Source organism: Lycium barbarum, chromosome 8 (genome assembly GCF_019175385.1).
Source record: "Lycium barbarum isolate Lr01 chromosome 8, ASM1917538v2, whole genome shotgun sequence".
NCBI lineage: Eukaryota > Viridiplantae > Streptophyta > Magnoliopsida > Solanales > Solanaceae > Lycium > Lycium barbarum.
Window position 1 is genome coordinate 115,578,367 of NC_083344.1, and position 26,340 is coordinate 115,604,706.

At 39.5% G+C, this 26,340-nt stretch overlaps 1 protein-coding gene and 2 long non-coding RNA genes across 3 annotated transcripts; 1 reads left to right on the forward strand and 2 right to left on the reverse strand.

The window, feature by feature from the left end:
- Positions 1-262: 262 nt before the first annotated feature.
- On the reverse strand, positions 263-5,402 carry LOC132608184 (uncharacterized; the record flags this gene model as incomplete). The annotated part of the gene is made up of 4 exons (XM_060322253.1): positions 5,064-5,402; positions 1,363-1,606; positions 578-1,026; positions 263-493 (listed from the first exon to the last, which is right to left on the reverse strand). Coding segments are annotated over exons 1-4 (1,263 nt in total), but the record flags the coding sequence as incomplete, so codon positions are not given.
- Positions 5,403-18,881: 13,479 nt separating this feature from the next.
- LOC132605315 (uncharacterized) lies at positions 18,882-20,335 on the forward strand. The gene is made up of 2 exons (XR_009569140.1): positions 18,882-18,986; positions 19,480-20,335. It is a non-coding gene; the product is annotated as an uncharacterized LOC132605315 (long non-coding RNA).
- A 1,713-nt stretch (positions 20,336-22,048) lies between these two features.
- Positions 22,049-25,480, reverse strand: LOC132605316 (uncharacterized). The gene is made up of 3 exons (XR_009569141.1): positions 25,295-25,480; positions 24,479-24,529; positions 22,049-23,060 (listed from the first exon to the last, which is right to left on the reverse strand). It is a non-coding gene; the product is annotated as an uncharacterized LOC132605316 (long non-coding RNA).
- Positions 25,481-26,340: the final 860 nt, after the last annotated feature.

Sequence of the window (26,340 nt, forward strand, 5' to 3'; positions counted from 1 at the left end):
AAACTCTTGTCCGAAGTTACGGGGTGTTACAATATCTCCCCCTTGGGATCATTCGTCCTCGAATGATAACCATTTGGGATTCTACAAAAAATTTGCCAGAGTTTCCCCTGTAATAAGGCACTACCAACCTGTCACAACAACCCATAATATCATTGCCTCACAGGGCTACATCACAACAGCATTACACATTGGCCACACACGACCAAAAACATAAAAAGAAAGTTTACATACCTCAAAATCTTGGCGCTTCATCATAAATCTCTTCTGCGGGCCGAAACAAGTGCGGGTACCTGGATTTCATATCCTCCTCGGCTTCCCATGTAGCTTCCTCAACTTTCTGACTCCTCCACAGGACTTTCACTGAGGCTACTTCCTTAGTTCTCAACTTGTGAACTTGACGATCAAGAATGGCTACGGGGATCTCCTCATAGGTGAGGCCATCCTTAACTGTTATAGTATTAGCAGGAATAACCAACGATGGGTCTCCTACACACTTCTTCAACATGGATACATGAAACACTGGGTGAACAGCAGCCAAATCTTGTGGCAAATCAAGTTCATAAGCTACTAGACCAACCTTTCGTAGAATTCTGTAAGGTCCAATATATCTGGGACTGAGCTTCCCCTTCTTGCCAAATCTCATGACACCCTTCATGGGTGAGACTTTAAGGAAGACCCAATCATCGACTAAAAATTCCAAGTCCCTTCGCCTCACATCTGTGTACGACTTCTGGCGACTCTGAGCAGTTTTCAAACGCTCCTGTATTAACTTGACTTTCTCCATAGCTTGATAAACCAAGTCTGGTCCTAACAACTCCGCTTCACCAACTTCGAACCAACCAATTGGTGATCTACACCTTCGCCCATACAGAGCTTCAAATGGTGCCATCCCAATGCTGGCATGATAACTATTATTATAGGAAAACTCGATAAGAGGCAAGTGATCATCCCAATTACCCTTGAAATCCAAAACGCATGCTCTTAACATTTCCTCTAGAGTCTGAATAGTACGCTCTGCCTGGCCATCTGTTTGTGGATGAAAAGTTGTGCTGAGGTTCACCTTGGTTCCCAATCCTTTCTGAAAGGATTTCCAGAAATTCGCTGTAAACTGAGCACCACGATCTGAAATAATGGACACTGGTGTCCCATGCAATATGACAATCTCATTAACATACAGCTTGGCATAATCTTCTGCTGAATCTGTGGTCTTGACTGGTAAAAAGTGCGCTGACTTAGTAAGCCGGTCAACGATCACCCAAATAGAGTCACGTCTCCTAGCCGAATGAGGTAGACCTGATACAAAGTCCATATTGATCATTTCCCATTTCCAGACAGGAATATCAATGTTCTGAGCTAAGCCACCAGGCCTCTGGTGTTCGGCTTTCACTTGCTGACAATTCGGGCACTTAGCTACAAAATCTGCTACATTCTTCTTCATATCATTCCACCAATAAATCTCTTTAAGATCATGGTACATCTTAGTGGAACCTGGGTGAATGGAATACCTGGAATTGTGAGCTTCTGACATGATTCGTTCTCTGATCCCATCTACATCTGGAACACACAATCTACCTCGGTACCTCAAGGTACCATCATCTCCCCCCTGTTCGAAAGCCGTTGTCTTATGCTTGTGAATTCCCTCTTTTAGCTGCAACAAGTAGGGATCATTAAACTGTTTCTCCTTGACTTCCACGACTAAAGAGGAAAGAGCCATGTTCTGAACAACCACACCACCATTCTCCGAGTCTAAAAGTCGAACTCCAAGATTGGCCAAACGGTGAACTTCCTTTGTCATAACTCTCTTATCCACGTCCACGTGGGCTAAACTTCCCATGGAACGCCGACTAAGAGCATCAGCTACAACATTCGCTTTCCCCGGATGATTGATAACGTCCAAATCCACCCTATTAATTAGAATGGGCACGGTCGTATGCAAATATAATTTACCCAACTATGAGTCGGGGTCGAATCCCACAGAGAACAATATATAGGCGATTAGGAAAAGTAGGAATTTTCACCAACTACGCTAAAGTCAAACGATGGATGATATTTTGGTTTTGTTTGAGAGAATTATAACTAATGCAAAAATGTAAACTAACCTAGAAAGCAAGTAAAATGATCAATGGCCACAAGCATGGATACAAGGGAAACTACGCTCAAGTAACGATCCAATGTACTTCATGATTTACAAATAATGGTGAGCTTATATTACTTAGCCTCGGATAATGACTCTAAATTAGCTTCTTCCGAAGACTAACTAGACTACCTAATTGAATATCCCTAAAGCAATTAGAAGCATTAAGAACACCCGAATATGGCTACAAGTGGTGTCGCCTATTCCTAGGTCGATTTCCATAAGATGAGGGTTAACGCCCCAAATTCTTGTTAATTAATCTTTCCCAATCCCGAGTTTGCCTCTTCCAAGTTTAAACCGAAATAAATGGGCAAGTCTTAGGGTTAGCTACTCCCTTAAGAATCATTCAACATGAGATTAATTAAAGAAACAATAACTCACTTCATTAGGAATAAAATCATTCAACACATAAGCAAAACAAGAGATTCAATCCAAACTTAAACAATATATACTTCCATAAACAAAGTTCAAGTATTGAAATGAAATACTACACACATAAATATTCAATACAAAACAAGAAATTGAAGAAAGGATTAAGAATATCTCATTAAAGTGCTTCCAATCTTCTCCTCCAATGTGTTGGTGTGAAATCCTAGCCTCCAAGGACTTGTGTTGAGCCAAAGATAAAATGTTTTCTGCCCTAAGCCTCTCTTTTATGCCCCATTTTTCAGATTTGCAATTCTGCCCGTTTTTGCAGATCTGGCCCGTTTTTGCAAAACTGTCCCATTTGGCCTCTTTTTGACTTAATTTTCACTTGGTTTCTTCCGATCACTTCTAAATCACATAAAACCTGTAAAATAGATGTAAACGATATTAAATGCACTATTTTCTCAAGCAAACATAGCAAAAATATAAGATTAAAGAAGAGATAAGTTGGTAAAATACCAACTTATCAATGATAAAGAATATCCACATCATAATCCTTAAGCAATTCGAGCCATCTTCTCTGCCTAAGATTCAACTCTCTTTGCTTGAAAATATATTGCAGGCTTTTATGATCGGTGAAAATATCCACATGTACTCCATATAAGTAGTGCCGCCATATCTTGAGTGCAAAAATCACAGCTGCTAACTCTAAGTCATGGGTTGGATAATTCTTCTCATGAGTCTTAAGCTGTCTGGACGCATAAGCAACAACCTTACCATGCTGCATCAAAACACATCCGAGACCAACTCCCGAAGCATCGCAATAGACAACGAATCCCTCGGTTCCCTCTGGTAGTGTCAAAACTGGAGCAGAAGTCAATCTCTTCTTCAACTCTTCGAAACTGTGCTCACATACCTCTGACCATTGGAATTTGACTTTCTTCTGAGTCATCTTAGTCAGCCGAGCTGAGATAGAGGAAAATCCCTCAACAAAACGCCTATAATAACCTGCCAGACCCAAGAAACTTCTGATGTCTGTTGCTGAGGTGGGTCTGGGCCAGTTCTTGACAGCGTCAATTTTCTGAAGGTCCACCTTAATACCTTCACCTGAAATTACATGGCCTAGGAATGCCACTGACTTGAGCCAAAACTCGCACTTTGAGAATTTTGCATAAAGCTCACGATCCTTGAGAGTCTGCAACACTATTCTGAGATGCTCTGCATGATCTGTCTCACTACAGGAATACACCAATATGTCATCAATAAACACAATGACGAATAAATCAAGATAAGGCTTGAATACTCTGTTCATAAGATCCATGAAAGCTGCTGGTGCATTCGTCAACCCAAACGACATGACAAGAAATTCAAAATGACCATAACGGGTTCTGAAAGCGGTATTCGGAATGTCAACTTCCTTAACCTTTAACTGATGGTAGCCTGATCTGAGGTCAATCTTGGAATAACACTGAGCACCCTGAAGTTGATCAAATAGGTCGTCTATTCTGGGAAGAGGATACTTATTTTTAATGGTGACCTTGTTCAACTGGCGGTAGTCTATACACATACGCAAGGATCCATCCTTCTTTCGGACAAACAAGACCGGTGCGCCCCAAGGTGAGACACTTGGCCTTATAAGTCCCTTATCAAGAAGATCCTTCAAATGAACTTTTAACTCCTTTAACTCTGCTGGGGCCATCCTATACGGTGGAATAGATATCAACTTAGTGCCGGGAAGTAGGTCAATTCCAAAATCAATTTCCCTATCAGGAGGGACTCCGGGTAGGTCATCTGGAAAGACTTCTGGAAATTCACTGACAACTGGCACTGACTAAAGAGCTGGAGTCTGGGCATCTGCATCCCTGACTCGAACTAAGTGATAAATACACCCCTTGGAGATCATCTTTCTGGCTCTAAGGTAGGAATTAAATCTACCCCTAGGTGCTACTGAATTACCTTTCCATTCTATAAGTTCATCGGGAAAATCAAATGTCACAGTTTTGGTTCTACAACCCACAGAGGCATAACAGGACTCTAACCAATCCATACCCATAATCACGTCGAAATCTACCATCTCTAATTCTATTAAGTCTGCTATGGTGCTGCGATGGTAGATTAACACTGGACAACCTCTATAGATACGCCTAGCTATAACTGATTCCCCAACCGGTGTGGATACTTCGAAAGGTTCTTGAAACTTTTCGGGTTCTATCCCAAATTTCTTAGCAATATACGGGGTTACATAAGATAGAGTGGATCCTGGGTCCATAAGAGCGAATATATCGTAGGTGAAGACTGTTAGCATACCTGTGACAACATCTCCACGAGCCTCTGTATCCTGGCGACCTGACAGTGCATACAGACGATTCTGACCACCGCCCGTATTACCGGGCTTTGCTGCTCCGCGCCCCTGCTGGGCTTGGAAATTTCAGGGAGTTGCTGAATTTGAGGACTGAGCTACATTATTGTTACCTCCGGTATTTCTTCTTGCGGACGGACAATCCCGCAGAAAATGACCCGGCTGACCACACCCGAAACAACCATCCATGCCCAAACGGCATACTCCTGAATGTTTCTTACCACAAGTGTTGCATGTAGGGTGCTGAAAACCACGGTTGGTCACGCTGGCCTGTGAATGTGAGCCTGTCGTTCCGAGGTTCCGGTCTTTCTGGTTAAACTTGGACCTTTGAAATGGAGCACTAGCTATTGAGGGAGTAGGTCTTGATGACCTATTCTTAAAAAACTGACGGTTGCCATCACCTTGAGATCCCCCATGACTGAAATTACTAGCAGACTTAGCCCTCTTGCTAAACTCCCTATCTTTTTGCTTTTGTAGGGCTTCTTCTTCCTTCATTCTTGTCTCGTTACCTTGCACGAATGCCAGTATCTTGGAAATATTCATCTTGTCGTTCTGAGCAACTGTGTTGGCATCCCTGTGCAACTCGGGTTTAAGCCCAAGTACAAATCTCCTAACCACGGCTCTCATATCAGGAACCATGTGAGGAGCATGTCTGGACAATGACACGAACTTGAGGTAATAGTCCTGAACAGTCATGTCCTTTTGCCTTAGATTCTCAAACTCTATAGCCTTGGCTTCTCTAACCTCAATTGGCATGAAGTGTTCAATAAAAGCGTCTGCAAATTCATCCCAAGTAGCAGAAGGTGCATCCTCCCCTCGGGACTGTTCCCATGTCTCATACCAAATATGGGCCACATCTTGCAGCTGGAAAGCCCGGAATTCTGCTGCCTCTGTATCAGTAGCATGCATCACACGATATATTTTCTGGAGTCCATCAATGAAATTTTGGGGGTCTTCCTCCTTCTTTAACCCTGTGAACACTGGCGGCTTCATCCGCATAAACTCCTGAGTCCTAGAACTGTTTGACCCACTACTAGCGCCTGAGCTAGGGGCCGTTTCCTGTCGCTGGGCCTGATTTGCCAAAATTTGAGTGAGCAACTGAATAGCTCCTCTAACATCTGCATCAGAAGTATTGGAAGGCGTAGCAGCGACATTAGCTGTGGCGGCTGCCTGGGCCTGAGTGCCCCCTTCTGTTGTTGCGTCAACGGTAGCCCTCTGGCTAGTAGTCGTATTTTTCTTGTTGTACTTCCTTTTTGGAGCCATTTCTGAAATACTAATTTGCACGAGTTAGAATAATTCCTAAAAGCATTACTTTATCTTGCACGATCTAGAGTATGAAAGAAGTGAAACAAATCCTGAATGTCTTGGTGGTCAACTGTTTATATGTGTGGGGCCCTCACACATATAAAAGAGACCCCACTGGACACGGCTTCATAGACTCCCTAAGACACTTGAACCTAGGGCTCTGATACCAAGCTTTGTCACGCCCCGAACCTGGGCCCGGACGTAACACGGCACCCGGTGCCTGACTGCATGTGACCGAGCGAACCAACTAGCTGGCTGAATCAACATGTGATACCAAAACATAACTAATTTATAAAATAAAACTAACACATGCTGATTAACTAAAAGTCTCACTGAAATATCATAATGCGGAAATACTTAGACAATCTGAACATATCTGAAAGTAGCCAACATGGCTAAACCAAAATGATTGAACAACTGCCAACAAGGCTAATATAATAAATATCTGACTGTCTGAACTGTGTCTATGAAGCCTCTAAGAGTACTGAAACTGAAAACTGAAAACTGAAACTGAACTAAACAGGAAAGCAAGAAGCTGAAGTACTCTCTCTTCTGGATAAAGAATCACCTGTAAAACTGTAAATATAACTGTGGCCTAGGGCCCAAATAATGTGCACAAAAACTGTGGCCTCTGGCCCAAGCAATACGTATGCATAAACTATGGCCTAGGGCCCAAAAGTACAGATACAGGTGTTCAACATTAACAATTTACAAAACTAATTCTGGCTATAGCTGATAGCATGATAATTGCTCCTGATTATGGGACTCTTGCAAATAACTGGTTATACACTGACTGAGACTCATGTGATAATAATGCATAAGTCGATAAAGATTACGTGCTGAGTTCATGATGTTCAAAGTGACAACCATGAACGAATTCTGTAACTGCAACCCTAGAAGATAATAGTTCTATATCATATCATGAAACTAGGCTAAACTATGTTCTGAGTCAAATTTCTGACAAGCATGAAGAATGAGGCATAGGGAGAATCATGAATATTCCCTAACGTAGATAGTTAGCCTCATATACCTTAATTCCAGCCTTTGAGCGTAATACAATGTTCGTCAACCCTTTCAACTTTGATCTATATCAATACAAGTCAAAGGGATTCTATATTACCAATAATATTCATGCTTTGGCCATCTAAGCATTTTATCAAACACTTAGTGGGCATGAAGCTCTACAACCTTCATTAATGGTGTTTTATTCACCCAATCCCCATTTTATGACTTCTAGGTGATTCTACAGTCTTAATTAGATGTAATTAACATCATTCTTCATCACCCATATGAATACAACAATCCCAAGTCAACAATCCAAAAACCCTAGCATAGTTCATATAATTTTCTTTATCAAACCCATTTACTATTCTCCCAAGAACTTATCAACACTTTAATCATCATGAAACATCATAAAACTTACCTTAGTTATTGTGGGAATAAGTCTTGAGTTGAAAAGCTTCACTTGAACAAAACCCTAGTTCCACCTTCTATGGAATTTCTTGACTTGAATGGATTTGATGTGTTTCTCACACTTAGTGTCACGACCCGACCAGGGGCCGTGACGAGTACCCGATACTTGTACCGAGCACCCCTTAGCTATCCTATATAAACAGTGCCATATTTTTTTTTTCTAAACATTAATATTTGCAGTAAACTTTCTAATATCGCGTTACACCAGAACGCGGACCATTCGGAATAAAATACATTAAACTGTACATAGCTGATTGTGTATATCTGTCTACGAGCCTCTAGACATAGTACATTTATACAGAGAAAGGGCCGAGTACTGTCGCGCCCGAAAATACATACACAAAATAGTACCGATGAAATAAGGCTCCGGAACAACTGGAGCGCTGTCGAATGCTGCTGATAGGGCACTAGGAATCTGGTCCGTATACCTGCTGACCTGCGCGGCATGAAACGCAGCGTCCACAAGAATGGACGTCAGTACGAATAATGTACCGAGTATGTAAAGCATGGAAAACAATGCAAGCAGTAACATAAAGTACGATCAATAATAATATCACAGAGCCATAGGGCGTATAACGAGGCAAGAACGTAACCTGTACATAGGAAGGCCCCTCTTTAGGCCGGCTGTCATGTAGGCTTTTCTTTTCATCTTTGAAACGTATCTTTTCATAGGCATAGGAATCAACATTTTTATATTACTTATTCTCGTGTACAGAAAACAGTACATTTCAGTAACGGTATCTTTTGCTCACATTTACAGACGCCGAATACAATCGGCTCTCCCAACCCCCCCTCGGTGTCCCTTATTCATGTATACAGAAAACAGTACAATTCAGTAGACGGTATCTTTCATTTACATTTACAGACGCCGAATACAATCGGCTCTCCCAACCCCCTCCCCAACGATGACCTAACATATTACATCACATATGTATCACACATTATATATATATATATATATATATATATATATATATATATACAGACGCCGCGTACGGCTCATCCCATATCCCGCGTCCGGGCATCCCGCGTCCAGGATGGAATCCAGCTGAATCAGGTGGTGATATAACAGTGGCCCTTCCCTTTTTCCCCACATACACATACATATACATTTACTCATCTTTTATGCATATACATGTCTTATATACATTTACTTTACCATATATATATACATACCCATACACGTATACCCGTTTTATGTACCTATATCATATAAGCACACAAGAGAGCCAAGGAAAATCTTGTATCCATCGGAGTGACATAAGGTCGGTGACCTCCGATTACATTACGGAATGCTAGTGAAAGCTTTGTCTCACCTTGAAGAAACAAGTATTTTAAGGCGAAACTATCAACGGAAAATAGTGTTACAGTAACCGAAAATGAAATCTTAGGTATTTTAGAAAATAAAGTTATAACTAGAAAATATAAATATGATTCAACAATTAGTTTATCGCTTTCATGTTTATATGAAGTACTTGGCTTAGTCGTAGAGTCGTTCCGGTCGTACTTATCATAGCTACATTCTCTTGTCTGACATTGTCATTATCATTATCATCATAGAAACACTCCCGCTGGAGTAGTCATAGTACTTATCACTTGGTGACGAAATCGGGATCAAAGGCCCCCTTTTGATTCACTTCAAGTACGTTAACCAAGATTATAGGAAAATCCGAGAGTAACGGGCCCACCTCGGGCCGGACGAGGTAGCGTATATAATTTACCCATATTACGTGTCATAACGTTACTTGTATGAGTCTTAGGGTAATCGGGTCCCACTTAGGCAAGTTATAGGGGTCTAGAAGGTCTTTTCATCATTTTGCACACTTTCTACTTCAATTCAATTGAACGAAAAGTTGAAAACTTTAGGTGCGGATTCCAGGGATTAGGGTTGTCCCCGAGGCTCGTACCCGACTTCTTTTAGTTAAGACATGCCATAGAAAGAAAGGTGAAGCCTTACATACCTCTTTCCGCTCCTTTAGCTACTCCAAATTCGAGTCACAATCTCGTCAAAATCTGCGATTTGGTCATTTTTACCAAAACTCTCATTAGCATACTTAGAGTTAACACCTTAAGGAAACAATTGGCTATCGAAATTTCGGCAGCATTTCCTCTGTAAATACACCATCCTCGACATTCAACATATTCAAATTCGCATCAATCAAAATCCGGGAATTCAAACCCGACCAAACTATCGATATGAATTCAACGACTACACTAGCAACTTCCATATTCAAACAATTCACTACTTTTTTTTTTCAAAAACCGTCCAACTTCAATAAAATCAATAACGAGCTCATGTATACGTTCCAACGACATCACACTAATCATATAGTCTTTCATGCATACAAAGAAACATTACATTCCATTCGTTTAACTTCTAAAGAAAGTCTCCACCATTTCAACTTTGCTAAGGTTCATAGATAATCATTAACACAAAGAATCCGCAACATAACGACAATCAAAGCACTACATAAAATTGACTCGTTCTCCTCCATATTATACCACAACCACACGGCCACACCACTACACACAACACACGGCCACATGCATGCATACTACAATCTCTCCTAAAATTCATTCAACTTCCATTTTCCACATTTCATTCACAACCATAACAACCAACACTAGGCAAGATAATTAAAACACACTTTCTACACCCATATATATATACATATACATACACGGCCATGCTTCATATTCCTCTCCTTCATGATTTTCATCAATTTTAACATACTACTACACATATAAACCATGCATAACTCATAAAACAAGATCAATACTCACCTTTCTTCTTCAACTTCTCACTTGCCTATCTTTTGGCAACTTGTAGGATTATGAGTTGTTCTTGCTCCAACAACAACTCCACCTTGTTAAGCACCTTTAGCTTGGTAGGAAATGATTTTTGGAAGAATTTTATCAATTTTCCTTGGGAAATTTTACTATGGCCGAAATGCCTTAGGGTTTTCTCCTTCTTTCTTTTGTTCTTGTTTTTCTTGAAATTTCTAGAGCTTGTTGTGATAAAGATGACTTAGTCATCTTTTTATTGACCAAATTTTTATTCAATATGGGCTTGACCCATATGCATGGACGTTTGGGTCTCAAATTTCCTTAAAATAAAATATGTCAAGCCCACTTTATATTCTTAGCTAGTTCTTGTAATTTATGGAAACAATTTTTCCAACTTCCAAATTTGCCCTTCGTCGTTCTCCATATTTCCACTTCTAGACTCTTCATAAGCAACTCATGTGCCAAACAAAATAAAATATTGCCTTGCTTGTTGTTTTCCCGCATTTGTCTTGAATTATCCGATTGCATAAAATGCGGGATATAACATCCTCCCCCCCTTTAGAACATTCGTCCTCGAAGGTTAAACTTGCCTCATAGCGTAGTATAATATTTCGGGGAGGTCTCCTTTGTAAATACCTCCTGTCGCTTAGCATATTCATCTTAGAAGCTTAGGTTGCCCTTTTTACGATCTTTACGGTTGAAATTCCTTCTTCATGGCGCCCGCTGCGTCTATCCCCTCACTAGACATGTTCCCGTATACCGCCATATTAGGGATTCCTTGCCTTAGCTAGTGTGGACTCAATATTGGCCTCACCCTGACATTTGTACTTTTCTCCTTCGTTCCCAAAGCTTTCCGTTGTCACGACTTCCCTTTTTCTGTTAGTCTAGTCCGGCTCGGCCTATGTGACTCGTGTGGGGTTTCTAACCACTTCCCACACCCCAATTTACTCTGGGCTACCTACTTTTACACTCGTCTCTTGTTTCCGCATCTATGAAATTTTCAGCATATTTCCCAGGGGGTCACCCATCATGGGATTACTCCCACCTGAGCACGCTTAACCTTGAAGCTTTAATGCATTTCGATGTCTCGGTGTCAATATTTTTACTTCCGCTTCCTCGTACTACTTATGCCGCATAATATGGAACGAGTTGGGGTCTCGGCAGTTTTCGAAACGTCCGCGTAACACGTCTTTTCCTTTATTTACAGTTCTAACCTTCGCAATTTTCGGGTGTTCGCCATTTACCTATGCGTATGGCCACTTTCCGTCCAAATTTCCAAATTCTCAATGTGTTCAGTAATACAGAGGACAGTATAGGGAAAAAAAATTGAATTAATTAACACACGTCTATCACAGAGGATACTGAAAAAGTACCTGTGGCCGCGTCTGCGGAAGGCTCAGGGTCCTGTCGTCCTGTCAGTGCATATAGGCGGTGCGGAGGACCGGCTGAACTAGGTGCTCCTCCCCTACCTCGGCCGCGGCCTGCTGGAGCCTGAGAAGTCTATCCACGAGGGCGCACAGTCGACGACGAACCGATCGCTGATCCGGCTGGCTGAGTTTGGCCTCCTCCATCCTTTAGTGGGCAATCACGTACAAAATGGTCAGTCCGACCACAGGCAAAACAACCACCGGTGTCTAGGTAGCACTGCCCAGAGTGTGGCTTGCCACACCGAGCACATCGTGGTGGGGGAAGCCCCGTCCTGCTAGAATCGGCTCTGTACTGGAGTCTTGAAGCCTTAGAGCCTTGTCCTGTTCCTGAATTGGTAGGTCGGTCAAATCCCCATTCCGCAAATCGAGGAGGTGCACTGGCCGCTGGTTGGCCCGAATACCCAGATTGCTCTTGTGCCTGCCCCCCTCTATACTCGCTCCTACCCCTAGAAAATCTGCCTCTTTTTCTGGAACCCCTATCTGGATAGCTCTCCTCTCTCTGTGTCTGATACTGCTCCTCCAGATTTTGGGCGTGGGCCTGGATGCGGGTAATAGTCATCCCGTCTTGGAGTGAGGCCGTCAAACACTCCTTAACCAAATGTGGCCCTAGCCCGCTTACAAACCGGTGCACATGGTCTCCCCTATCTGCTATCAGGGCGGGGGCATACTTGGCTAGCGAGTTGAAACGAAGACTGTATTCCCGAACGCTCATATTTCCCTGTCTCAGGTTCAAGAACATATCGGCTCGAGCCCGTCGAACCTCTGGCGGTAGGAAATGTCGTAGGAAAGCCTCAGTGAACTCCTGCCAAACCGGAGGGGGTGCATTTGCTCCCCTCGATGATATCCAGTTACCGTACCACAGAACTGCCACATCCCACAGCCTGTATGAAGCCAACTCTACGGACTCCGTATCCGAAGCATGTATGATCCTCAGATTCCTCAGCATCTCGTCTATAAAACCCTGCGGGTCCTCCTCTGGCTTCGATCCATAGAACTCTGGCGGCTTCAGGGTAATAAAGTCTCGGGCCCTTGCGCTTACCGCCCTGTCGCCTGTGTCCACATCTTGCCGCTGAGCTTGTGCGGCGACTAGCTGGGTCAATAACTGCATGGCCTCTGCCATCTGCTGGCCCGGAGCTGCTGGCGGTGGAACTGGAGGTGCGGGGGCTGGAACTGGAGCTCTTCCCTGCTCTGCCGGTGCAGGGGGTGCAGGAACAGTCTGAGGGGGAGCTTCATTGTGAGATTCTTCTTCGTCTAGCTCCTGTTCAACTCTGCGGGCCGCCACCCCCTTGGCTTTCTCGGCCGTCGTAGCCTTTCTCTTCGGCGGCATTACTGAAACCATAACATCGGTTTTAGAAAAGGAGCATGGAAGCCTGGTAACATAGCTCTATCGCACGATTTCAGAATACAAAGAAGGTCACATTTCCTAAATGCCCCGTAGCCTCCTGTCTATAAGTATGGCGCGCTACACACCCATAGACAAGACTCTACTGGACACGGCTCGTAGACAAACCCTAGGACCGAACTGCTCTGATACCACTTCTGTCACGACCCGACCAGGGGCCGTGACGAGTACCCGATACTTGTACCGAGCACCCCTTAGCTATCCTGTATAAACAGTGCCATATTTTTTTTTCTAAACATTAACATTTGCAGTAAACTTTCTAATATCGCGTTACACCAGAACGCGGACCATTCGGAATAAAATACATTAAACTGTACATAGCTGACTGTGTATATCTGTCTACGAGCCTCTAGACATAGTACATTTATACAGAGAAAGGGCCGAGTACTGTCGCGCCCGAAAATACATACACAAAATAGTACCGATGAAATAAGGCTCCGGAACAACTGGAGCGTTGTCGAATGCTGCTGATAGGGCACTAGGAATCTGGTCCGTATACCTGCTGACCTGCGCGGCATGAAACGCAGCGTCCACAAGAAGGGACGTCAGTACGAATAATGTACCGAGTATGTAAGGCATGGAAAACAATGCAAGCAGTAACATAAAGTACGATCAATAATAATATCACGGAGCCAAAGGGCGTATAACGAGGCAAGAACGTAACCTGTACATAGGAAGGCCCCTCTTTAGGCCGGCTGTCATGTAGGCTTTTCTTTTCATCTTTGAAACGTTTCTTTTCATAGGCATAGGAATCAACATTTTTATATTACTTATTCTCGTGTACAGAAAACAGTACATTTCAGTAACGGTATCTTTTGCTCACATTTACAGACGCCGAATACAATCGGCTCTCCCAACCCCCCCTCGGTGTCCCTTATTCATGTATACAGAAAACAGTACAATTCAGTAGACGGTATCTTTCATTTACATTTACAGACGCCGAATACAATCGGCTCTCCCAACCCCCTCCCCAACGATGACCCAACATATTACATCACATATGAAATATATATATATATATATATATATATATATATACAGACGCCGCGTACGGCTCATCCCATATCCCGCGTCCGGGCATCCCGCGTCCAGGATGGAATCCAGCTGAATCAGGTGGTGATATAACCGTGGCCCTTCCCTTTTTCCCCACATACACATACATATACATTTACTCATCTTTTATGCATATACATGTCTTATATACATTTACTTTACCATATATATATATACATACCCATACACGTATACCCGTTTTATGTACCTATATCATATAAGCACACAAGAGAGCCAAGGAAAATCTTGTATCCATCGGAGTGACATAAGGTCGGTGACCTCCGATTACATTACGGAATGCTAGTGATAGCTTTGTCTCACCTTGAAGGAACAAGTATTTTAAGGCGAAACTATCAACGGAAAATAGTGTTACAGTAACCGAAAATGAAATCTTAGGTATTTTAGAAAATAAAGTTATAACTAGAAAATATAAATATGATTCAACAATTAGTTTATCGCTTTCATGTTTATATGAAGTACTTGGCTTAGTCGTAGAGTCGTTCCGGTCGTACTTATCATAGCTACATTCTCTTGTCCGACATTGTCATTATCATTATCATCATAGAAACACTCCCGCTGGAGTAGTCATAGTACTTATCACTTGGTGACGAAATCGGGATCAAAGGCCCCCTTTTGATTCACTTCAAGTACGTTAACCAAGATTATAGAAAAATCCGAGAGTAACGGGCCCACCTCGGGCCGGACGAGGTAGCGTATATAATTTACCCATATTACGTGTCATAACGTTACTTGTATGAGTCTTAGGGTAATCGGGTCCCACTTAGGCAAGTTATAGGGGTCTAGAAGGTCTTTTCATCATTTTGCACACTTTCTACTTCAATTCAATTGAACGAAAAGTTGAAAACATTAGGTGCGGATTCCAGGGATTAGGGTTGTCCCCGAGGCTCGTACCCGACTTCTTTTAGTTAAGACATGCCATAGAAAGAAAGGTGAAGCCTTACATACCTCTTTTCGCTCCTTTAGCTACTCCAAATTCGAGTCACAATCTCGTCAAAATCTGCGATTTGGTCATTTTTACCAAAACTCTCATTAGCATACTTAGAGTTAACACCTTAAGGAAACAATTGGCTACCGAAATTTCGGCAGCATTTCCTCTGTAAATACACCATCCTCGACATTCAACATATTCAAATTCGCATCAATCACAATCCGGGAATTCAAACCCGGCCAAACTATCGATATGAATTCAACGACTACACTAGCAACTTCCATATTCAAACAATTCACTACTTTTTTTTTTCAAAAACCGTCCAACTTCAATAAAATCAATAACGAGCTCATGTATACGTTCCAACGACATCACACTAATCATATAGTCTTTCATGCATACAAAGAAACATTACATTCCATTCGTTTAACTTCTAAAGCAAGTCTCCACCATTTCAACTTTGCTAAGGTTCATAGATAATCATTAACACAAAGAATCCGCAACATAACGACAATCAAAGCACTACATAAAATTGACTCGTTCTCCTCCATATTATACCACAACCACACGGCCACACCACTACACACAACACACGGCCACATGCATGCATACTACAATCTCTCCTAAAATTCATTCAACTTCCATTTTCCACATTTCATTCACAACCATAACAACCAACACTAGGCAAGATAATTAAAACACACTTTCTACACCCATATATATATACATATACATACACGGCCATGCTTCATATTCCTCTCCTTCATGATTTTCATCAATTTTAACATACTACTACACATATAAACCATGCATAACTCATAAAACAAGATCAATACTCACCTTTCTTCTTCAACTTCTCACTTGCCTATCTTTTGGCAACTTGTAGGATTATGAGTTGTTCTTGCTCCAACAACAACTCCACCTTGTTAAGCACCTTTAGCTTGGTAGGAAATGATTTTTGGAAGAATTTTATCAATTTTCCTTGGGAAATTTTACTATGGCCGAAATGCCTTAGGGTTTTCTCCTTCTTTCTTTTGTTCTTGTTTTTCTTGAAATTTCTAGAGCTTGTTGTGATAAAGATGACTTAGTCATCTTTTTATTGACCAAATTTTTATTCAATATGGGCTTGACCCATATACATGGACGTTTGGGCCTCAAATTTCCTTAAAAAAAAATATGTCAAGCCCACTTTATATTCTTAGCTAGTTCTTGTAATTTATGGAAACAATTTTTCCAACTTCCAAATTTGCCCTTCGTCGTTCTCCATATTTCCACTTCTAGACTCTTCATAAGCAACTCATGTGCCAAACAAAATAAAATATTGCCTTGCTTGTTGTTTTCCCGCATTTGTCTTGAATTATCCGATTGCATAAAATGCGGGATATAACACTTAGTTTTGTGAATTAATGAAGTGGATCTTTAGTTTCACTTGGATTCTTGCATATGAAGTGTTTGGATGGCTCTAGAGAACCCTTGAGTCGTGTAGGAGAAATGGGAATGAAAAAAATGATTTTGGGTCTCTTATTAATATCTTAAAATCTGACCCATCGGGCAATTCTACGCCCATTTTTGCGGACCGTCAAAATGGTCCGTAAAACTACCCAGCAAAAATTGAGTTTCTGTGACCATTTTACGCTGGCTTGAGTCAATTTGACGGACCGTATAATTGTTTTACGGACCGTCAAAATGAACCGTAAAACTGCCCAGCAAAATATGGTCTTCTGTGACCATTTTACGGACAGTATAATTGTTTTACGGATCGTCAAAATGTTATACGGACCGTCAAAATGAACCGTAAAACTGCCCAGGAAAATATGATTCTCTGTGACCATTTGACGGACCGTATAAATGTTTTACGGACCGTCAAATGTTCTACGGACCGTCAAATGGTCCGTCAAAATTCTTCTACTCGGACAGTCTGTCGTATAATGGGCATAACCTTTTGCACAGATGTCCGATTGAGGCCCGTAATATACCGTTGGAAAGCTATTTCAAGGGGCTAAAACTTTCATCAAGGAAGTTTTCCCAAATTCCAAATTAATAGAGGGGTTATGGTCGTTGGAAGTAAGACCTTCCAAAAACTCGTTTGAAAACACGCCCCGTAGAGTGGCTTCCAACTTTTCTTTGCCCAAAGACATTTCTTATGACTTAATTGGTTTTCAAAACACTTCCTATAACCCTCATCTTGGTTTCATTATATTATCATCTTATGAGTCAAACTCTTGTCCGAAGTTACGGGGTGTTACAACTACTTGGTTCCGATCTTGTGCATGATGCCTTAGAGAAGGTAACCTTGATACAAGAGCGGCTAAAGACCGCTCAGAGCCGACAAAAATGTTACACTGATGTATGATGACGTGCCTTGGAGTTCAAAGAGGGCGATCAAGTATTCTTGAAGGTGTCGCCGATGAAGGGTGTTATGAGATTCGGGAAGAATGGAAAGTTAAGTCCTAGATTCATTGGCCCGTATCGAGTCTTGAAGAAGATGGGTGAAGTAGCCTACGAGCTAGAGTTATTTGCATCGATGAATACGATTCATCCTGTTTTCATGTATCAATGCTACGTGGGTACAAGCCCGACCCTACTTACGTCATCTCTTCGGAAGTAGTAGAAATAAATGATGGCTTGACTTATGAGGAACAACCATTTGAGATTCTTGATAGGCAAGTCCGTAGATTGAGAACCAAAGATATAGCTTCGGTTAAAATATTGTGGTGTAACCATGATGTGAAGAGCCTACTTGGGAGGCCGAGAAAGATATAAAAATTCGATACCCACACTTGTTCACATCTACAAGTATGACTACTTCCTAAAATTTCAAAGTTTGATAAATATCATGTTTATTTCCGTAAGGCGAGTAAGTAACTTTGTTTAGCTTGCTAATGGATAGAAATTTATTCTTTTTAATATCGTAATTGATTCATTATTGTCTCTGGTGACTAGACTTATCTCATTGCCATATATTTTATCGTTTTGATGCCAGAGGTGCAATTTAGTGATATTTGGGGCATATGAGGCTCGTGGAGGCATGTATGATATATTCATGATGTGTAAAGACGTGAGGGGCCAATTTTATTGTATTCTTGTGGTAAGCTGATAGGTTGAAAATTTTGGATAGGCCTACAAACAAAGGAAATTCTGTCGAAATTTTTGAAAATTTAGAGAGTTGGTCAAATTTTGAGGCCTTGAGAGTCGAAGGTGAAAATGGGAGATTAAGAGAGGTGTTGTGCAAAAAGTTAAGCATGACTTGTGAACTTGAAAATAAGCTACGAACTTCATTCGAGGACAAATGATCCTAAGTGAGGGAGAATGTAGTGACTCTGAAAATTTCGTAAGGTTTTATTGTAGCTCCTCGGAAAATTTTCAAATTTAGTTTAATACTACTACTATTTATTTTGTGGGGCCATGCTAATATTTAAAAACAACTAGTAAAGGGTTCACAACAAAGAGTGGAAAAAAAAAAGCGGTTAGCATTCTTTTTTTTTAAAAAAAAAAAAAAGGCAAATGGTGCAATTAATACACCGACAGTGAATGGCTCCAAGGCAATAGGGAAGAGGGTATGCGGTTGATAGCAGTAGTAAAAATAAAAGAGACCAAAAAGCTGGTCCTTTATATACATATATATCCTAAAGCCTATTAAAGCTCATTCCAAGTGCTAGACTTATTTTACAAAGTTGTTGGGGAAGCTAACAGTGAGGGTTTCAGCCAAGCTCTTCTTAGAACACTCCAAGGTAAATTCTTACTAATTATGGGTAAAATAGAGTTAGTTAACACTTATAGTTACGTCACTACATTTATAGGTTGGCTAAATTTTAGAAAGAACATCTAGAGTTTTCAAAAATGCCTAAAGTTGATTTTTGGGATTTTCTTCAAGAAGGTAATTTCTACATTTATAAATTATAAATATGAGTTTTTTATGAGTATCTATGGTGGTGAAAGGTATTATTTGAGTTGGTGTGGACTGACCTTAAATACAAAACCCTAGCTTGATAGTAATAAAGGGTGTGAAATTAGTGAAAGAGATGATGAACAGTATCGATGGGTTTAAATGGTAGACTTATGCGGCTCGAATGAATGTATCAACGCGATTGATGGAATTAATTAGGGTGATTAACGAGGACATCACATGAATATTGAATTGTTGAAAATTTAGTGTTGGATACTTAGTTGGTTAATTGGCGTAGTTGTGATATGTTGTTGATGAATACGAGTTCATTTATGTAGATTGAAGTTGTTACAACCATTTGAAACGCTTGGAACGACTCTTAGATTAATTAAGGAGACTTCAAGGTATGTCAAGCTTCTAGTTATTTTTATGTTTTAAAAGCTACTCTAATACTTGAATCGATTTGATTTACTCTAGTTTGATCAATGAAATAGATATGACCAACGATAAGGACTTTGATATTTATTTGCTCATCCGGTCGAGGGGATGACCGTACCCGTGGGTTCTACACCCCAATGTACCATCTCACCCGGTCGAGGGGATGATTAGGCTCGTGAGTTTTGTACCCCGGTGTATCATAGCCTATCTAGCGGGGAGAGTACGTCAGGCCTCGCGGATGGCGTCCCGAGTGTATACATCATATATAATTTTGAGACTTGAAATATGGATCAGACCATGACACTTGAGATGTTTTAAAAGTCCTAAATATGTTATAAAGTAACTGGAGTTTCATTACATACTCTAGTGAATTGTATTGTTTATTTGATTTGTCTTTCATGCACTTGTTATTTCCTTCATTTATATTCCCTAACTCTTACCGCTCCACGAGTTGCACCTATGACGCATATCTGAGTATTTCCAATACTCAGGCATCGTTTGTTTTAAATGATGTCAAGTTTAGCAGGCGGTCCGGTGCAGGACGATCAACGTGCTAGTTAGAGTTCCTACAGCTTTCTACTTTTGGTGGGCCCACTTTTGCAATCATGGATCATCTATTTCGGTTGTATACTTTTGTATAGTGCGGGATGACCCCGTAACTTTATTATTTAATTCATAGCGTCATAGAGTCTCCATAGAGACTTTGTATCATTTTGGGCAGTGGGTACTCATATGGCATAGCGAATGACATTTCTACTTATGTTTACTTTAAGTTTTGATGTAGTTTGATCGTGAAGGGAGTTATTTTATTTTGTCTCATATTGTTATTACGTTAATTATTTGAGTTAGGTGAATATGAGTTGGGGTTACTTATTATGTCATAATGGTTTGGTTTGCTCGGTGTAAGTTTGTAGGCATCGGGTGCCGGTCACGTCGCAACCCATTTTGGAGCGTGACATGGTTATACTCCTAGTTTTTTTTTTCAAAGAATATTTGATTGTTTGAATTTACTAAAAGTGAAAAAAGGGTTTAAAGTATTTTTTCCAAAATTCAAATATAACTTCAAATTGTATTTGAAATTTTCATGGCCAAACGCTGATTTTCAAATAAAGTAAAACAAATTCTAGAAAAAAGCTGAAAATTCTCATGGCCAAATCGATTTATAATTAATTATATCATGTTTTCTAAAATAACAACTATTTTTTTGAATCATCTATTTTTAACAAGAAAGAAAAGTAAAAAAAAAATAACTGAATTAGGAGTACTATTTATTCAACAAACACGCAACGCCAGCTTTAGTATCGCTGCTCAAGGAAAACCACGGCGACAACAACCTGTTTCGGTTTCTCCAATTTGAAGCAATCCAATTTCTGTTTGTTAAATATGATCTCTTTGTGCTTCGAGTAGAATCATATACTCCCTTCATCCCATTTTAGTTTAGTTACTTTCTTTAATCATAAATGAAAGTATATTTTTATTATATTATCCTTATCTCTTTTCGATAAATTACACTCTAATCAATATTGGTTATTTTAAAAAATATTTAATATTAAGGATAAAATAGGAAAAAATAATTAATTGTATCTTAGTTTTTTAAATAGACAAGTATTTTGAAATATATATTTTTAGTAATATGGCCAAATGATAAGGGACGGAAGGAATATATATAACTTTGACTTAAAACTTATCTCTCGCTTTTCCCAAGCATCCATTGGTTTAATTTCCTCATTGATTGCCTGGATTCTCTAGATTGGCACATACATGTGCGCGCGCGCATATTGTAGGTCATGACCAAATTCCCCCCTTGTTTTCCTCATTTAGGGCCTGTTTGGAAAGCCACCTGGTAATTGAAATTGGTGTAATTACTAGGGTAGTAATTACACAGCTTAGTAATTACACAGTAGTATAATTACAACGACCTGTTTGTTTGTCATAACGTAATTACAGTGTAATTACAAGCGTGCTGTTTGGTTGCACAAGTGTAATTAAACAGTTAGTTTAATTTAAAAATAAAATTTAATTATAAAAATTTAAAATTAATATTTAAAAAATATTGCCTTTATAAATGATATTAAATTAGTTATTTAATAACACATTGTTTCTTGAAAATATATTAATTAATAATCATATATTTGTAACTAATATTGTAACAAAAATAATTGATATATATTTTTCAAATTAATATTTAATTTTAATTAATTATAAAACTTAAAAGAAGACTTTTTTTGTGAGAACGTTATGGATTGGATGTTTGACAAAAAAACAATATTAATAAATATAATACCATAATATTATTCAAATATTTGACACAAAAAATCCATCAAATGTAAGTGAAAAATAAACAACATGCAATGTGAAAGCAAATAACTTAAAATTGAAAATATAACCTAAATTCAAAAGAAAAAAAAAAGTTCAACATAATACTCTTATGTCAAATTCTAACATTACATAAGTAAGTTCCAACGTAACTTAAGTAAATAATTCAAAAGAAAGGAAAAATATAAGTCTATAACCCTATTCATAATGAAATTCTACTTTAATAACGTCACCCGTTATATGTCAAGTTTGTTAATAACTCATTCTTTCCAATATTAAGAGGTGTAGTTTCAAATATTAGAATAATAACACGGTTATGCTAAATGAATAAAATAAAAAAATAAAAAAATATGAGCAATTACATGAAATCACAAGAAGTAAAAGTTGGGAATGAAAAGAAAGAAAATGAAAAATAAATAATATAAAAAGAAAAATACATTTTAAAAAAAATAATAAAAAAAAGTAAAAATAAAAAAGAAATTAAAATAATAGAAATAAAAAAATATTAAAAATCAAAAAATTAAAATAATAGAAATAAGATAAGTTAAAGTAAAAAAATAAACAAACTAAAAAGTAACTATGTAATTACAGGGTGTAATTACACCCAATTCTCAGCCCCCCCTTGAGAATTGGAGAGTGTAATTACACCCTGTCAATTACACCCAATTCCCACCTAACTGTGTAATTGCTTGGTCAAACAAACTGTCACGACCCAATCCCGTGGGCCGCGATTGGTACCCTAACTGGGTACCCATACGTACCTACCTAACAGAGTTGGCGAACCAAACAGAAAATTCAAAATAAGCGTTTACAGAATCAAGCCAATACAGATACGGCGCGCGCGAAAATATATATATACATATGCATACTCAAACTTTCGCATAAGCCGATGAGGCTAACATAACAGACAGAGTCACGAAATCGTACGTACCTACCCGAACCGTAGCAACCCGTAACCCACATACATATCTAAAGGCCTCTAACAGACATACAGAATCATATGACGGGACAGGGCCCTGCCGTACCCAGAGTTACCATACATACAGAATATACAGATGTCAGAAGGTATATACCAAAAGTACACGCTCCGGATCAAAAGGAGCTCTCCCAAAAACAGCAGAATCGATGCCCTAAACTGGCGGCGTATCTCCGGGTGCGTCTGTACCTGCGGGCATGTAACGCAGCCCCCGAAGAAAGGGGGTCAGTACGAAAAATGTACCGAGTATGTAAAGCGAAAGTACAGCAAACATAATCATAGTCTGAACCAGAAGCACAGAAATATAGCGGACAGAATCATACTCCAAACGGACAGACAGAAGTGTACCAGACATAATCATAATCCCGACGGACAGACAGAATCATAATCCCGACGGACAGACAGAATCATAATCCGATCAGACAGACAGAATCATGCATAGGGCACAGGAACGCGGTCGCCACTTCTGCCTTTGGCGCCACAACATATCATATTTCAGAAGATTTCATATCTTCGAACATCTCCGTCACATAACACATCATATCATAACCACGGTAACCCCGGGGACAGATCACACGTCGGGGAACCGGACACATCATACTTCGTAACATATACACGGTAACCGGGGACGGACATATACCACAGTACCCCGGAACCGGACACATCATACTTCGGAATTCATATATGGGACCCGGCCCCCGACAAGGGACTCGGCGGCCCATCCGCACGATATAAACCGGCCCGGGATCCGGTGAAAGGAATCATAGCACATGCACGAGCAGAGTAGTGAGCAACTGAATGCACATAAATCGAGACTCGATAGAATGATTGAGTGTACCATCAGAATATTCGTAGCAGATTATTCATAACAGATTTCTCATATCATAATTCTTATATCAGATTACATACCGAGATCGGGACACTTTTATCGGAATACTTTGATCAGAATGCTTATGTCAGAATACTTATATCCAGATACTTATATCAGATTACTTACAACAAAACGCCCATATCAGAATATTTATGTCGAAACTTTATAACGGAATTCTTGTAGCAGAATTCTTATATCGGAACACTTGTGGCAGAATGCTTATATCGAAGTACTAATATCAAAAGGGGTATACGAATCATATCTTTCGGATGTTCTGGCGGATTATGTCGAAACAGAACTTGTGAGACCGTTTGTACACATCAGAATAGGTCATATAACTTAATGGGATTGTTAAATACTTATTGTTTAGTAGTAGAGGGAGTAGCTAAGAGTTTCCTTTAGTTATTGCTCAAAAATAAGTCAATAGCATAATCAGGGTAGTTTCAGAATCAGTGGGCCCACCTCGGGCCAACTTGAGGCGACATGCGTAAATTACTGATAATAGACCTTATGAGGTCATCCATAATCATTTGGAAGTATTCTGACTCCGTTTAGGAAAGTTTCATACAAAAGTTCACTTTAGGGACAAGTTGTAAGAAAAGTGATTCAATCTTACTGAAGGAATTGGAGCGGATTTCCATCTCGAATTCCGAGGAACGGAGTCGTATTTAAGGCTCGCGGCCGAGCCTATTACGTTCAGAACATACCTAAGAATAAAGGGGAAGGCTTTACATACCTCAATAGCGTCTTATGCTCGCTTAGCTTCACTTCCAATTTCGCCCAGAATCTACAAATGGTCAAGTTTACCAATTGTCAATTCAAGCCTTTAAAATTCCATACTTAATCACATAATTGCCTACCGAAATTTCGGCAGCATTTCCCCTATACATATAACATCCCCGAGACTTAGCTCGGCTTAATATATCAACACAGCAACCCAACAACAACATCAATAACAACAACAAGTATCACAAAACACATAATATGGCATACTAGCCATCTTTCCGTCATAACATAACATCTTTCATTCCGACCTTACATTTCCAAACCAATCTTACCATTTTCATATTCATCACTTATCAAGGTCATTACAACATACTTCGGAGGCATATCATACCATTTTCATAAAATATTCATAAGATATACACAATATACAAGCTTCCACCCAAAACCATAATCCACCTAGACTTCCAATCTTTAACATAAACATCCATAACATATTCTTATCTTCCAATTCCATTTACAACCATAACAATTTGCATTCTTACAATTTCATTCTCATAATCACATAAACTATAATAAAATCACCTACTTTCCGACAACCAATTAACAACACTTTTTCTCATTTACATCACAAGATTACAACACAATTAACATACTAAATATAACAAATCCATGTTCTCTCCAACACATAGTACTACACGGCCACACACACATATTTATACACTCACACGGCCATGCACCCACACACCATAATTTCATGATTTTCACACACTTTTACTCATCATAGCACACATACTTCTTCCATAACATAAAGGGATGAAATTCATACCTCTTTCTTCAAGTTCTTCACTTGCCACAAAATCACTTTCTTGCCAAGATAATTACACCACTTGTAGAGAACCTTGAGCTTAGTAGGAATACAAGAAAATTGTAGTTCTAGAATCAAAATTGAAGGCTTGGAATTTTTCCTCTTCTTTCACTCTAGCCGTGACCCCTCTTCTTTTTCTCCTCTCAATTTCTTTTGATGTCTTGAATCTTCTAGGTGAAGATGACTCATATATGGTCTTTTATTATAATTTAGCACATGGAAATTGATAAAATTCCATGGGTTTGGGCCTTACAATGGCCGGCCACCCCCTTATCAATTGGGCCTTATTTTCTTATTTTTTTTAACCCAATTGGCTAAATTTTGTAATTCATGAAGCAAGTTTCCAAAATTTTAATTTTTGCCCTTGGCCACCTTTCGTAATTCCACACCAATGTTATCCTAGCCGGCACCTTCATACCAAGTAAGGTCCAAATATGGCCTTATTCATTACAAGTCAAGTTATCTCAAATTTTTTTTGAATATGCAAAAATGCCGGATGTAACACAAACAGGTCAAACTGTGTAATTACACCCAATTCCAATTACTTGGGTGGCTTTCCAAACAGACCCTTACTAGTTTTGGAAGTAGGATTGCATGCAACTCAAAATTTTCAAGTTACATGCATGAGCTTTTCGCTTTCACACGTGCTTCTTCCGTTTCATATTATTTGGCCACATTATTAAAAATATATTCCAAATTACTTATTCATTTATAAAATTAAGATAAATTAATTAATTTTTTCATCTTACCCTTCGTATTAAATGTTTTTTAAAATAATCAATATTGGTTAGAATGCATTTATTAGAGAGAGATAGAGATAATGTAGTAAAATATATCTTTTAATTTAAGACTTCTTAAAGAGCGTGAAAAAGAAAAGGGGTGATCAAATAATATGGGACGGAGGGAATACGTGATTATGGGTTCTTCTCTTAGGAAGTCCTGCTTCTGTGATATTTCCTATTGTTATATCTAGGGAGAAAGAGACGTTTTTCTAATGATATTGTTTT